This window comes from Branchiostoma belcheri, unplaced genomic scaffold (genome assembly GCF_001625305.1).
Source record: "Branchiostoma belcheri isolate BF01 breed outbred unplaced genomic scaffold, Haploidv18h27 scaffold30, whole genome shotgun sequence".
NCBI classification, from domain to species: Eukaryota; Metazoa; Chordata; class Leptocardii; order Amphioxiformes; family Branchiostomatidae; genus Branchiostoma; species Branchiostoma belcheri.
The window spans coordinates 2231134-2245110 of NW_017803910.1; the positions used below are offsets into that span (position 1 = coordinate 2231134).

Sequence of the window (13977 nt, forward strand, 5' to 3'; positions counted from 1 at the left end):
TATCCAACATTGCTGAAAATGGAGACCTACGCCAAAGTCAAGATAGTGAACCGACCAAGAATGAAAAGAGACGTAAAGGTAACACATGGACTCTTTTTTCGTTATTGATAGGGGGATGATAAGAACTTAGTGAAATCAGTCGCAAAAAATTTCACACTGGCTAAGATTTTTTTTCAAAATCATATCACAAGACGATCGAATTCGCCAGAAAGAAAGCTGACAAGAAGTATATTGTTGTGTCATAACTTTTATCGACCCTCCTAGTGGCACAACAGAATTCATGGTTTTTATAGTATCGTTCGTTTTTAACATATTGTGGCGATGATTCTTGGATGGAAATTTTCGCGTCTACAGGAGAAATCTACACGACACGTCTTTCCAAAGAATTTTCGTGCCATTATTTTTCCTTCGCTCTCTAGCAGTACAATAGTCACAAGCATGTCTTCCTTGATAAGTTTTCCTGTTATCAAATCAGGGACGATTAGGGAGTACAGTTGTTTTTTTTTTCTATTTTTTCTTTTTTTTTTGGACGTTCTTTCAGAAAGTACCGACGACGGTGCCCCGACTCGGGCCGGCTGGTGCCGCCCGTCTTGTATCGTGGCCTCGGCAACTGTCATCATCACCATTCTCATCCTCATCATCGTCATCATCCGGGTTGTGCTGGGATCAGCTGTGCACATCGACACAAAGGTGTGCTGTCTTCATCTCAAATCTGATACTTCTTCCAGTTTGTTTTTCACTAGCCTCCTTCGCAGACTTGTAGGGCGGCGGCGTTATTTTTTCGGTGAGCGACTCGAGAGACGGTTTCGTTGGAGGTGAAGCAAAACTCCCCATGCGGCATGACTCGCGTCGCTCACCGTAAAAATAACGCCACCGCCCTACTGTACAAGTCTGCAAAGGAGGCTAGTTTTTCACGTCTTTTTCTAACTTTTCTACGTCTCTCCTGAGGTAGACATAATCTCCAAGCAGATTGTGGCAATCAAGGGGAGTCTATATTAAATTCTTTATACGTATTGGCCACCTGTCTGCACCTGTAACCATTAACTTGGGTGGCGTATTGGATAGTGTCTTGCCAATCTGATACTGCACTGCAACCATCAAAAGATATGCTTGGCGATTAAGTTGGACAAACGTGCACCACTATCGCTATCTATAGACAGACGTTGAAAATGCTACAATGACACATGTAACGTAAAGAGAGTGACTAGAAAGAGTAGGAACTGGCCGAATAGACAGATGATATGGCAGGGGAGTTGGTCCGAGCTAAGAGAACAGTTTGCGGACGTACCAAACTTCCCTGGGATATCATCTGCACATTTTACCAATCTCTACTCTTTCCAGCCACCTCCCGAAGTCTGGTAGAGGCTATGCGATTCTGGAATACTTAAAAAAACACGGTATTCTCTTCTGCAGGTGATCGACCAGGATCGGACTACCCTTCCTCCCACAACCCGCGAGTCGGTAACGCGCAGCTGGCTGGAGCAAGAGAAACTAAGTAAGTTTTCAAGCTATATGATATGGTAATGCGCGCTTTCTCGTTTTTATGAAGTGCTTTGAAGTGTAGGACAAAACCTGACCGAGCAAGATGATCTGAAACTCCGCCAGTCATAGATTTTAAACCTAGTACGTCTTAGTACAACCACACAATGTACTTGCCCAGCTACAGGTTCGAAATCGACCGCAGGCCCCACAACCATGCCAACGATTGTTACTACAACCGCAACAACGATGCCAACGACTGTTACGACGACAGCCATTGACCCTACAACGACCACAACCACGGAAGCTACAACGATGCCAACGACATTTACAGCGACTCCAACAACAGATCCAACAACCACGACAACAACACATGGTACAACGACTGTTGCTACAACCACGCCAACAACGGTTGCTACAACCACGCCAACGACGCTTCCTACAACCACGGATGCTACAACGACGATTGCTACAACGACGGATGCTACAACGACCGCTGCTACGACAACACCTACAACCGTCCAAATGACGACTACATCTCTGCCTCTAGTGAAAACGACCACCGCTGACGCCTGCTCACAAATATCCAATTCAGTAATCAAAGGTAAGATATCTTCAACACTGGTAAGAGACTACAAAGTGAAACTTAGATCTATCCGGGAAATGTGGGTTTTCCGCTAGCCTTCTGTTTTAGGACGACACAGATTTGCGTCTTGTGGCATATGTGTGGAAATCAGTGTCAAGATTAAAATAGTTCTTCGAGTCAAAGCTCTAACCCGAACACTTGTTCTTTTTCACGACCTTTTCAATCTTCATCTCTTTCCTTCGCCATTTGCCTGCTTCACTCAATAGAGGAAGAATTTGGAAAAGTCCCACACACAATTTGTAGGTTGAGAAATATGCATTTTGATATCAAATCTCATAGTCATAGGTCTCAGAATGTATGTATCTGTATCGGTATAGCCGGTATAACCGCCCTTCGGCGTAACACACCAGCTTCGCAGGCAAGCGGCGCGGCGGCAGCTAGCTATATCACACCGAACGGCTTGTATATGTTACACTCAACATATTACTTGCCTCACTTAAATGAGTTTGTCTGTTGTCTGTGCGTTTGTCTGCGTTGGTGGCGGCATAAAGTTGAAAACATGGAGTGTGCTGTCGCCATGTCTTGTGATATGGTAACGTGCGTGATGTTGGAATAGCAAAAGAATTGGTTGGTCTTCAGATGTGTATCTACCAGGCGCCTTACGTCGAAAATCTTTTGGTTGATTTCAGTTCCGTCCGTCCGTTTCGGTAGAGGGGCGACCTTTGGAGGTAAAAAGCAGAGCCGCCCCGTAGCCGCGGCCGTCTTGCTCACGGGTAAGAGGGAGAAGGGTGGAGGACGAAGAGTGGTGAGGAGTGGAGAAATTGTTATAGTTGATTTCGAAAACGAACGTATCGTGAGGTACAACATGCAAGGTGGCTTTAGAGGAAGTTTCGTACTGTGGGTACCGGGCAGAGCTGACTACAGGCTGAGACCATCCGGCATCGCCGTCGGCACCAGACAGACCTTGTGGGTGGTCGGATTCAACTATGTCATCAACTACGGCCGAAACGGCAGACCTCTGAAAAAGATCGAGCTCGAAGTAGGCACGAAGGCGTACGGCGTCGGCGTTAGCCGCAATACCCTGGTGTATGTGATGGCGGTAAGGATCCAAGGCAGTACAACAGAGAAGGAAATATATGTGTACGCTGAAACAGGCGGTGTCTTCATCAGGAAAGTGAGTCTCGGCCCGACCACGTCCTTGGGACCGTTCTACATCACAGTCAGCAGCCTCATCTACATCGCAGACACGTCTAGTGACCAGGTGAGTCGCGAGAATCATCAATGAAGTGTCGTACTGTCATTTATATTGTTATGATAGAAATAATTTTTTCGATTACAAGAACGTTTCCATACTTCCAATCCCTGGCTAATATCGAAAAATTCACCTTTCTTATGCGCTTTGATTATCCTGTTTTAAAAAAAAACATTTCAAATTATATTTTTAACATCACAAAGAAACGAGAAGAATCCGAAGCTGAAGTAGTTCTAGAGCTGATGTAGTTATATCAGTAGTCCTGTTTGTACTACAAACATGTATATACCTTTTCATCTGTTCACCTGTACTTAGCCAGATATGGCATGGATGTACAATAAAGGTTATCATAAAAATAAGTTGAAAAAACGTGAGTGTGCCGTCACCACGTCTTGTACTTAAACTGGCGTTGGAATAAAAAACAGTGATGATTCCGGTCATTGAGTCTGCCAGATGCTATTTAAGTTTCTTATGACTTATAACTCAGGTTGACGTGTACAGTGTGAACGGCGAGCACGTGTCCCGGTTCGGGGAGGATAACCGGTGCGGGGTGGAGCTGAGCTCGCCGCGGGGCCTCAGCACGGACCGGCAGGGGAACGTGCTGGTCACGAGCGAGCTGGCCGGCCGGGTGGACCTGTACTCCCCCCAGGGGCAGTTCATCAGGCACGTGGTGACCGGGCTGCGGCGGCCCAAGGACGTGACCGTAGCGCCGGGCGGCCGGCTGGTGGTCATAGACCACTCTCCCCAACCCGTACAGATCTTTAAGTTGAACTATAAGTAACATACACATACATATTCCTTTTTGTGTGTGTTGACCACTTTATGGTTGATTTTGTTATCTCTATAACCCCTGATTCTCTCTTGTTTATGTTACACCAAAAATAAGCCAGAGCCTAAACCTCTGCTTGTAGAGTGTTGATACATTGTAGTACATACATGTGTCTATCCTCTTCTCATATTCAGTTTGGTAAAAGACAATAGTTTGAAACATCTAATAAGAGTAACTGTGAATATTATGATGTTTTCGGATTGTGCCCTTCCAGTACAAAAGTCGTCCTTGTACCTATCGAGAGCAAGGTTGAGATAGACAGCATTTCTAATTGAAGTGACTCCATAGAAAGAGCACAATGAAAGACCTTGATTGTATCCTTAGATTAGTACCTTTCCACTGCTCGTCACCCAGCAGTTTCTTAAGTCCTAGTAATAACAAACAATGAATAAACTACTAGTATACTAAATCTTTTCATTATTCACTTTGAAAGAAACTCTTTATCCAGGCGCTGTATGTAATATATGAACCATTATATGTGTGTGTAAACAATTTCCACCGTTGACGCAAGTTCTTCAACTCGTATCATAAATGGGTTACGGTTGCCACGGTCGTGGATTTTTGGGATCAAGTTCACTGAAGTGAGAACAGTGTACGATCTGGTACGATTAACAAGGTAAAAGAGGTTCTCGTTTACACAGAGACGCTTGTTCTTGTTCATTTGGGAGAACCGCTCAAGACCCTGTCAGACATTCATGAACATGGTGCCGAATACTAGCCGAACTCCACCCAACCATGGTTAGGAGTAGGTCGGGAGCAAGGTCGGCTGGTGTTCGGTCAGGTCGCCTGCTATTCGGCAGTCGAATGTTTCAAAATGATTAAAACATTTTGGGACGTGTTCGGAGGTCAACTTTGACTCAACTTTTAATTATTAGATATTGGGCCCCCTGGTAGCTTGTTATGGTACTACAGCGGAACGTCCTTGATATCTCGTCACAAAGGTTAGCCATTCGGCGAAGGTATGAGATCGTGGAACTCTAGTTTTCTTTCTGGCATCGCTTCTATTAATTTGTACCGGGGATTATTTGTCGGCGCGGAGTAGAATTTGGTAAATTTCGGCGTCTCAAAGCAAGAGGGGATTAAAAATGCCTTTCAGACGCCATATCCGCATGGGGCATAACTAGCATGTCCGCAACAACTTCTAAGCGTTTTAAAATTTTCATTGAAGATGCCGAAATGTAGCAGACTGTACACTGAGCCGGTAGAAATCAATTAAAGTGTTGCTAAAATCAAAAAGACGCATTGTATTTTTCAAACTTTATTGTAAAACTCTTGCCCAAGGACTGATAAATAAAGGCTCCCAAAAAGGGCCAGTCGTAAAGCCTGTGGCCTCTACCAGGCTTCGGGAGGCGGCTGGAAAGAGTAGAAATCGGCCAAATAAAGAGATACCATTCCGGGGGAGTTGGTCTGCTAGAGAGTACAGTTTCCCGCAGAATGTACGACTCTCTGGTGCATGGACCAACTCCCTCGGCATGTCATCTCTCACCGTGCATCTCTCTATGAGGGTCTGCATGCCCTTTTTCGTTAACCGTTATGGGCTGTTTTAATTTACCGTTAATCGTTGCCGACCCGCTCTAATTCAACGTTAAGCGTTATCAGTATATTCATCGTGAAGCGTTATTGGTCGTTTTAATTCAACGTAAAACGTTATTTGTCATCCTAAATTCAGCGTTAAGCGTTAATGAAAAATTCTTCGTCACACCTAATTTTGCCTTTCAAAGTGCAGGAAAATGCGTCATTAAACGTTTAAAAATACAAAATTTCGCGGGGGAGAGTGCCCCCGGACCCCCCTACATTGCTCGCGCCTTTAGCGCTCGACTCGCGCTTCTGCGCTCGGTCCCCTTCGGCTCTAGCCAGCACCAGTTTTCCGTCAAATACCGGAAGTTTGCGGAGAGTTACAGAATTTTTTTTACGAATCCGTCAACCTTGACAGACAAGATTAACAAAATGAGTAAAAATATGAAAACATCAGAAGGACCGACAAACACTCTCAACACCATAATTTGCCTCTCAAAATGCGGGAAATTGCGTTTTTGAAGGCTTAAAAATTCTAAATTTCCCGGGGGAGCATCCCCCTGGACCCCCCTAGACTAGCGCCTTCGGCGCTCCCTCTCAAAATCCATCGGTAAAACTGGGCGGACGGAAAAAAGTCCAGCTGGGTAGAGCCCTGGCCAACGTCGACTCGGACTCCCCTTTATTTGTGGACGCACTCGGGGGCCAGGGCAGGTGGGGAACACAGGGAACACATACCTTTGATGCGTGCTTCATTACATGTAAGGTATACGTAATTTTGTCAGTGATCACCTTTTCTCAGAAAGCGAGATACCAAATCCAGTGCAGCTCGAAAAAAAGCCTGTCAATTTACCGTTAAGCGTTATCGGCCCTGCCGAATTTACCGTTAAGCGTTATCGGCCCTGCCGAATTTACCGTTAAGCGTTATCGGCCCTGCCGAATTTATCGTTAACCGTTGCCAGGACCCCCCCATGCAGACCCTCCTCTATTTGGCCAATGTCTACTCTTTCAGCCGCCTCCCGAAGCCTGGTAGAGGCTAAAGCCTGCTGACTAGTTTTGGCAAGTCTTGAAGACTGACATGTTTTGAATACAGTCTAGTCGACAGCAAGACGACGTGGGCGGCAGAACCGTCCATGTGCGAGTTAATTGCGTTCCAAGTTCCAATAAGTCTGTAAACTGCATACTCACGTGAAAGGGGCAAAAATAGATCCGTACCTCACGAAGAGACTCCCGAGTCAATAGACACTGCAGAAAGAAAGGACTGGCATTTGGCAACTTTGTCTCTGTTTCGACTGGAGTGAGTTTCAACAATGTCCTTGGTTTGAACAAGGAGATTATACAAAATACAAAATGGCGTGCGCTCCTGAGCAAGTCGAAGCGGTACAGAAAAATCTCCGATCAAAGATACCAGCTGTACGTGAAACTTTCCACCGTCAGAGCTTCACTTTACAGCGTATTGAGGAGGGCGACTGCACTTACGAGGAACCCCGACAGACGTGCGACTGCACCTACGAGAAACCCCGACAGACGTGCGACTGTACGTACGAGAAACCTCAAGAGACGTGCGACTGTACGTACGACAAACCTCAAGAGACGTGCGACTGTACCTACGACGAACCCCGACAGACGTGCGACTGTACCTACGACAAACCTAAAGAGACGTGCGACTGTACGTACGACAAACCTCAAGAGACATGCGACTGCACCTACGAAGAACCCCGACAGACGTGCGACAGTACCTACGACGAACCGCATCAGACGTGCAACTGTACGTACGAGAAACCTCAAGAGACGTGCGACAGTACCTACGACGAACCCCGACAGACGTGCGACTGCACCTACGAGAAACCTCAAGAGACGTGCGACTGTACGTACGAAGAACCCCGACAGACGTGCGACTGTACGTACGAAGAACCCCGACAGACGTGCGACTGTACGTACGACGAACCGCAAGAGACTCGCGATGAACCCCGACAGACGCACGACGGTACGGACGAACCCCCTGCGATCAGACTTATACCGCCGCCATCTCAAGAAGCATCTCAACACGCGGAAAGACAAACAGATGCGCCCCAGGAGGACCCGCCATCGGCTTCAGGTGTGTGCGTGCGTGTGCGTGCGTGTGCGTGTGTGTGCGTGCGTGTGTGTGTGTGTGTATGTATTTGTTATCCAGTATATTTTTGTTTTGTTTTGCCGCCTTAAAATGACATTGTATTCCTAAACTCTAGTATAGGTGGTGTGTACATTTGCCCTAGCCTCTACCAGGCTTCAGAAGCGGCTGAAAAGAGTAGAAAGTGCCCAAATAGACAGATGATATGCCGGGGGAGTTGATCCGCGTTAAGAGAACAGGTTGTTGCTGAAAAAAAAATGTTCTCTTAGCGCGGACCAACTCCCCCGGTATATTCTCTGTCTATTTGACCAATTTCTACTCTTCCAGCCGCTTCCCGAAGCCTGGTAGAGGCTACATTTACCCTGACTGCACGCACGTTTTTGCAACTGAACATAAGTGTATATTATAAATCTGTAGACACGGGAGAGGGAGAGGACCAGAAGTGTTCCCTGCCCGTGAAGTTTCCACTCCGCAGTGTTCTCACCACCGCTGCCGTGATCATTGTTATCCTCATCATCATTCCCAACATCACGACTGTCTCAAACATGGCCGGGAGGACGACAGCTCATCCAGACACACAGGTGAGAGACAGACAGACATTTTCAATCTACTTATGTCATGCCCCGACTCCATATCTACGTACAAGCCAATACATATGCAGTGCCTTACAAAAGAGAGAAAATATTGTAACAGACAGAAATGTTTAACGTAAATTATGTCAATACGAATAGTTTCTTAGAATAGACTTACGGTATTGATCACATTGTCATTGTTGCCATGCACTGAGCCATGTACAAATGTCGAGCAATAAAGTTCATGTATCTGTCTGTCTGTCTGTATGCGAAAATTTGGCCTTAGCCTGATCAAGCTCCGATAGTTGACAAATATGAATTTCATTATCCATCATTTTTGGATAAACCTTTTATGCAAGTGACTTTTTGATGTTGATTTACATTCAATAATATTCTTGTGAAATGCAAAAATGACAATATTTTATCAAGGACAGTGAATATATATTCAATCTTCTTCTGTTAGGTACCAGAAGGTGCTAACTGGATTTCTATACCGGCCACGGTATCCACAAGAACCCCGCCGTTCAACCCTCCGACAGAGGCGGGGCAGACACCCGAGGCAGACACAGGTAGACTTCGCCAAAAAACAGTTACTCAAGCAACTGGACATGATTTGGGAAATGGTCAGACGTTTCTGGTAGCATCCTCTACCTTTCGTCAGTGACACTAGAGAACTTGTGCAGAAATGCAGGTATATAAGCAAGAGCTATTGGTCAATAGTAGAAAGTGCTCAAAAGTTCTTGCTACTCGAAAGGTAGTGGATGCTACTTGAAACGTCTGACCGTTTCCAAAACCATATCCAGTTGTTGAGTAACTGTTTTTTTTTGCGTATCTTATTACCTGTATTACCTGGATGTATAACCTTCACCGACACAGGTACACTAGTTTTTGTGGGCCTGTCAATCATTTTTGTATGACGTCACTCATGATTGTTTGTTGAACGCTTTATATATATAGCCAGACTACATCGTCATTGTGGGCAATAAAGCTCATTCACTCATTCACTCACTCACTCACTCACTCACTCACTCACTCACTCACTCCACTCACTCACTCACTCACTCCACTCACTCACTCACTCATTCATTATGTAGGTATATACAAGATAACTATTCCCTTACTTCTTAATCCTATATTTTTGTTACCAACTTTAGAAGAGGCGACTACAATACTAACAACACTGACCACAGTCGCATCAAGCATGCCCACCATATCGTGCAGAGCTGATATCAGGAAGTCAAGAGGCAAGTTTACCGCCCATGTAGAGTTTTGTTTTGGAAATAATTTGAACGTGCCCTACGTCCCAGAGAAAAATGACAAAAAGTTGTGCTAGAATGAATGAATGTTACAATGTATGGCAAGTTGGTAACAATGACAATGTGATCAATACAGTAAGTCTGTTCCAAGAAACTATTACTACAGGAATATGAACGTAAACGGTATATGACACGATGTACGTTAAGCGTTTCTGTCTCTCTTTTGTAACGCACTACATACATGTGTAATATATACGCCTAAGCACGTAGATATGGAGTCGGGGCATGACATAAGTAGATGTCCCAAAGCTAAAAAGGCAAAAATAAGGCAGAGGGGGCATGCTTGCCATGCATGTTTTTTTTAATATTGTAGGAGCTTCTGTAATTTGAGCTGTAAATCTTTCCACTTTCGTGTAATGTTTAATTTTTTACCTTTTATTACAGCAGGCCTGACACTACGCACTGGACCCCTGGCCAACAAAATAAGTCCGCTTGCAGTCGCTATTTCAAACAACAACGATGAAATCTTCATAGCTGATTATAACAATTGGTGTATCTTAGTATACAACACCACAGGGGCTTGTATTGGCCATTTCAAAACCATGGTGCTAAACGAAGTCCTTGGCTTTTTGACCCGTTTTCGTCCTGTTGGCGTGGCAGTGGACAGGGAGGGGGGCATTTGGGTGGCGGGGCATAACTATGTGGTCAGATATAACAGAGAGGGCGGAATTCTTTGCCGCATTTTCATAAGTGGTAGGCTGGCATACGGGGTCGCCGTCAACAGTGAAACAGGCGAGGTTATTGTTGTTGGATGTGACCATAAACCCGTGAGGAATTCGACTGGGTGCAGTACCAGCATCTACCGCCAGGACGGCACTCTCGTGCGTGGTAGGTTCACCACAGGGCCCGAGATGAAGGGACCCGGGTATGTGGCAGTGGGGAAGGGCGGGAAGATCTTTGTGTCGGACTGGTTCGGGGACTCTGTTAACGTGTATGACAGCAAAGGGCGGTTTGAATTCAGCTTTAGAGTGCTTGAGCGCGCTGGGCGGAAAGATAGACTGTTGGAGGGTCCGCGTGGTCTGTGTTCCGTTAGTTCTGGTCATATACTGGTGTCGGATTTTGGAAACAACCGGGTTGCCATGTTTACCGCTACGGGTCAGTTCGTGCGTGACATGGTCACTGATATCAGAAAACCACATGGCGTGGTCTTCAGAGGGCGTTTATTGGTCATTGTTGGTGAGAGTATTAAAATTTACACTCATTACATTATCAATTAGAGAGTAGGACCGGCAGCATATAGCCTCTACCAGGTACACTTCTAAGATCGGCGGCTATCCTGATGTGTGTCCTTGTTAACGTTAGGGGCAAGCCATGAAGGGCAAGGCTAACTACACTCACGTACCCCTTACACCTGCACACGTACACCATGTACCAAGCCGTCGCAAAGGATTAGGTATTTGATTGTCTGCCACGCAGGTGTTATAGTATTGCATACAATAATGCATCCAATCTTCGAGAGTGCCGTGTGTATGTCTGGTATTACATTCTGTAGACATGTTAATTAAGTTAAGTAAGAACATACAGTAGACTCCCACCACGCACAGCGCTGTATGATATGATGCTCTTCCTTTGTTTCAATATACACTGTTGAAGGTTGTTTTCACAGCTGATATTTATGTTTACTGAAGGAAAACATATTGTTGTTACTTTTCTCGTTCATTTTTTTCTACCTTGTACTGTACTGTACTGTACTACATAAGAGTCGTCTTAGAGGATACACTAACAAATGATATACAAAAATGTATTCCGCCATGCACCAGCAAAAGCATACTTATATGTACTGAATCAAACTTATGTATATGTTTAGAATTGAACTTCTTTTTTTTCTAATTTGATTCTATACATTCTATTTGTATTTAATAACAGTACGCATTTTTTGTGTAAAACTTATCAACATATACATAATAAACGAGAGAGAGAGAGAGAGAAAGAAAGATTCTTTTTGATTCTATGTAACGTTATTACGTATATTCAAACATACTTTCACAGAGGATGTATCCATATATATTTTAGTAGAAATTCCCTCTAAGTAAATGCGAATTCTGACACGGTTTTTAAAGATGACGTCACCAACTTTGCCGAAAAGCACGACAAGTCGAAAATCTCGTTCCCAGCATACAGTGGTGGGATGAGAAGGTCACCTCGTACCCAGGTGTCGTCTGACGGTTTGTATCTGCAATGAGAGAAACCTATTGAGAGAAAGATAACATGCCATGGGGAGATGGTGCTCTAAATGAGTACAGTTTTCGTGTCTTTCCAGCCGCTTCCGAAGCCTGGTAGAGGCTAGAAGAAAATAACAAGGGTCTTTAACTTTAAAAGATACAGACATGACAGACAGGGCACTTTATACATATAATTATGACTCCATGAGATACATAAGTTTTAAAATATGAAATTGCCTTCAGTTATGCTGCAAAAAGAGTACATAATTCCTTCTTTACCTGTCGGAGGAAAAAATACATTCATCTCCATTTCTCCAACCGTACAGCAGATATAGCTCTTCTCGGTAGTTTAAGAACTCCACAAATAGAGGCCGCTCCCCCTCTTTTTGCCGTAATGGTACAGTCCCTACTGCTTGCCAACGCTTTGTCTCGGAACGATACACTCCCAGGTGCAGGGGTGGAGGGCTTGTGGTGGGGAGGGAGAAATATACGCCGAATATTTGTTCATCTGTAAAAAAGCAGATTGCACAATGTTTACAAAATACATGCAAACCACCAGTACAATTTTTTTTATTTACTTACGTCTTTCCTATTTGTCGTACAAACACCTTGTCAATCAAAGGCTGCCGAATTAGTATATGAGACACTGGTTAAGCTCCTATGGTGTTGCCAAAAGAGAACTTGCTACAAAGTTTTAATGACCAAAATTCCTATTCATATACTACACGTAGATGCATTTCTGTCTTCACAAATCTAGTTATACAGCCATACTGTTGACCAGGCTTCACTAATAAGTACTTTGAAGAAATCAAAAGAAAATAAAACATAAGTGGAGAAAACTGTTGAGAACAATCTATTTGTCATTGAATAAGTGATATATGGAGTAAAACTTACTGAAGGCCGTAGCTTTTACGAAAATCCTCCTGAATGTGGAGGGGAGGGTATCCCATCGGTCATTGCGAAGGCAGTAGCGGTACATTCCTTCTCGAGAAATGACAACTATCCCATCGTCCACCGCGACAGCTTTCAAGTTCACCACATCCGAACATGGCAGTGACGCCATGGGTGTCCACGTGTCGTTCACGTGATCGTATCTTTCGCACGTAGCCGAGCCGTTTGGGCGGAAACCTCCAATGGCGAAAAAGTTGTCCTCCAAAAAGACGAGCTGGCAGTTCTCACGCGGTGTTGTCATGTCTAGCAATCTTTCCCAGGTATTTCTGTGTACGTCATATTTAAGAAAAGATCTTGTCAACCTTGGCGGCTCGTCGTCATCTGTGTCCAACCTTCCGCCAGCTGCTAAGAGCTCGTTTTCCTCAGTTCTCAAAAGAGAAAAGTTGACCAGGCAAGGTGCAGTCTGCTCCATGTCGCCCGGTGGCGCTTCTATACGGTACATTTTTTGATCCGTTGGGCAAAAGCATAAGAAAGAATTTGACCTAGCGTAAAAAATAACGCAGTTTTTCATATAGAATCCCAAACGCGGAACAAGTTGCACAAGGCTTTCGGTAAAAGTTGTGTTTCCTTTTGACATTATCTGCTGATTCGAGTCCGACGATTCAGTGTCTAAATCTTCTCTTTCACTACTAGTATATTTGTCATCGTGGAAGATGTGGTAGGGCACGCGCACGCGCATCAGGAGCTCGGGCAGGTGCTTTCCTCTCTCATCCGGGTCCTCTCGTACCCACGTCATGATGACGTCAACGATGTCCTGTTCGGTGGTGACCATGACGTCATCGCTGGCTATGACGTCTTGTAGCTGGACAGCTGGCATGTCTAAAAACATCGGAGACTGGGAAACCTGGAGGAAAGAGTGGGTGATGAATGTTTGGTCCACAAGACAAAGTACTGTGCATTCATTCACTCTCACTCACTCACTCACTCACTCACTCACTCACTCACTCACTCACTCACTCACTCACTCACTCACTCACTCACTCACTCACTCACTCACTCACTCACTCATACGAAGGAAGTTGAAAGAATGAAACTTGCTTGGTCCTACCTGTAGAAAGTGCTCCGTGATGAGTTTCTTGCTCGCCCTCCTGACACGCCGTAGTCCGTACAAGTCACTCAGGACGTACGTCTGTACACAGTTGGTGACGTCAAGGTGCCGCCGGAGAAACCTGGCGCACTCTGTCCTGATTTGTGCAACCTAGGGGGGG

At 45.0% G+C, this 13977-nt stretch overlaps 3 protein-coding genes across 3 annotated transcripts in view; 2 read left to right on the forward strand and 1 right to left on the reverse strand.

Moving 5' to 3' along the window:
- Nucleotides 1-2930: 2930 nt before the first annotated feature.
- LOC109474125 (tripartite motif-containing protein 3-like) lies at nt 2931-4098 on the forward strand. The gene is made up of 2 exons (XM_019774332.1): nt 2931-3326; nt 3805-4098. The coding sequence occupies exons 1-2, from the start codon at nt 2931-2933 to the stop codon at nt 4096-4098; spliced, it is 690 nt and encodes a 229-aa protein (XP_019629891.1).
- Nucleotides 4099-7008: 2910 nt separating this feature from the next.
- On the forward strand, nt 7009-10919 carry LOC109474126. Its single transcript, XM_019774333.1, has 4 exons — nt 7009-7756; nt 8186-8407; nt 9531-9584; nt 10041-10919. Exons 1-4 carry the CDS (start codon nt 7009-7011, stop codon nt 10871-10873), a joined length of 1857 nt encoding a protein of 618 aa, XP_019629892.1. The 3' UTR covers nt 10874-10919.
- Nucleotides 10920-11616: 697 nt separating this feature from the next.
- LOC109474167 (kelch repeat and BTB domain-containing protein 2-like) overlaps nt 11617-13977 on the reverse strand; it is a 3524-nt gene continuing 1163 nt past the window's right edge. Inside the window, exons 3-6 of the mRNA XM_019774417.1 lie at nt 13818-13967; nt 12713-13613; nt 12098-12326; nt 11617-11829 (exon numbers count right to left, since the gene is read on the reverse strand). Of these exons, the coding sequence (XP_019629976.1) occupies nt 11682-11829; nt 12098-12326; nt 12713-13613; nt 13818-13967 (1428 nt within the window). The 3' untranslated portion in view covers nt 11617-11681. The remainder of the gene's footprint in view (nt 11830-12097; nt 12327-12712; nt 13614-13817; nt 13968-13977) is intronic.

What these genes read in the sequence shown, in the direction of transcription:
- LOC109474125 (XM_019774332.1), top strand. Translation starts at nt 2,931, where the DNA reads ATGCAAGGTGGCTTTAGAGGAAGTTTCGTACTGTGGGTACCGGGCAGA. An exon ending in CAGACACGTCTAGTGACCAG is followed by an intron (nt 3,327 to 3,804) that starts GTGAGTCGCGAG and finishes CTTATAACTCAG; the next exon opens with GTTGACGTGTACAGTGTGAA.
- LOC109474126 (XM_019774333.1), top strand. Translation starts at nt 7,009, where the DNA reads ATGGCGTGCGCTCCTGAGCAAGTCGAAGCGGTACAGAAAAATCTCCGA. An exon ending in TGCCCCGACTCCATATCTAC is followed by an intron (nt 8,408 to 9,530) that starts GTACAAGCCAAT and finishes CACTGACCACAG; the next exon opens with TCGCATCAAGCATGCCCACC. An exon ending in TGATATCAGGAAGTCAAGAG is followed by an intron (nt 9,585 to 10,040) that starts GCAAGTTTACCG and finishes CTTTTATTACAG; the next exon opens with CAGGCCTGACACTACGCACT.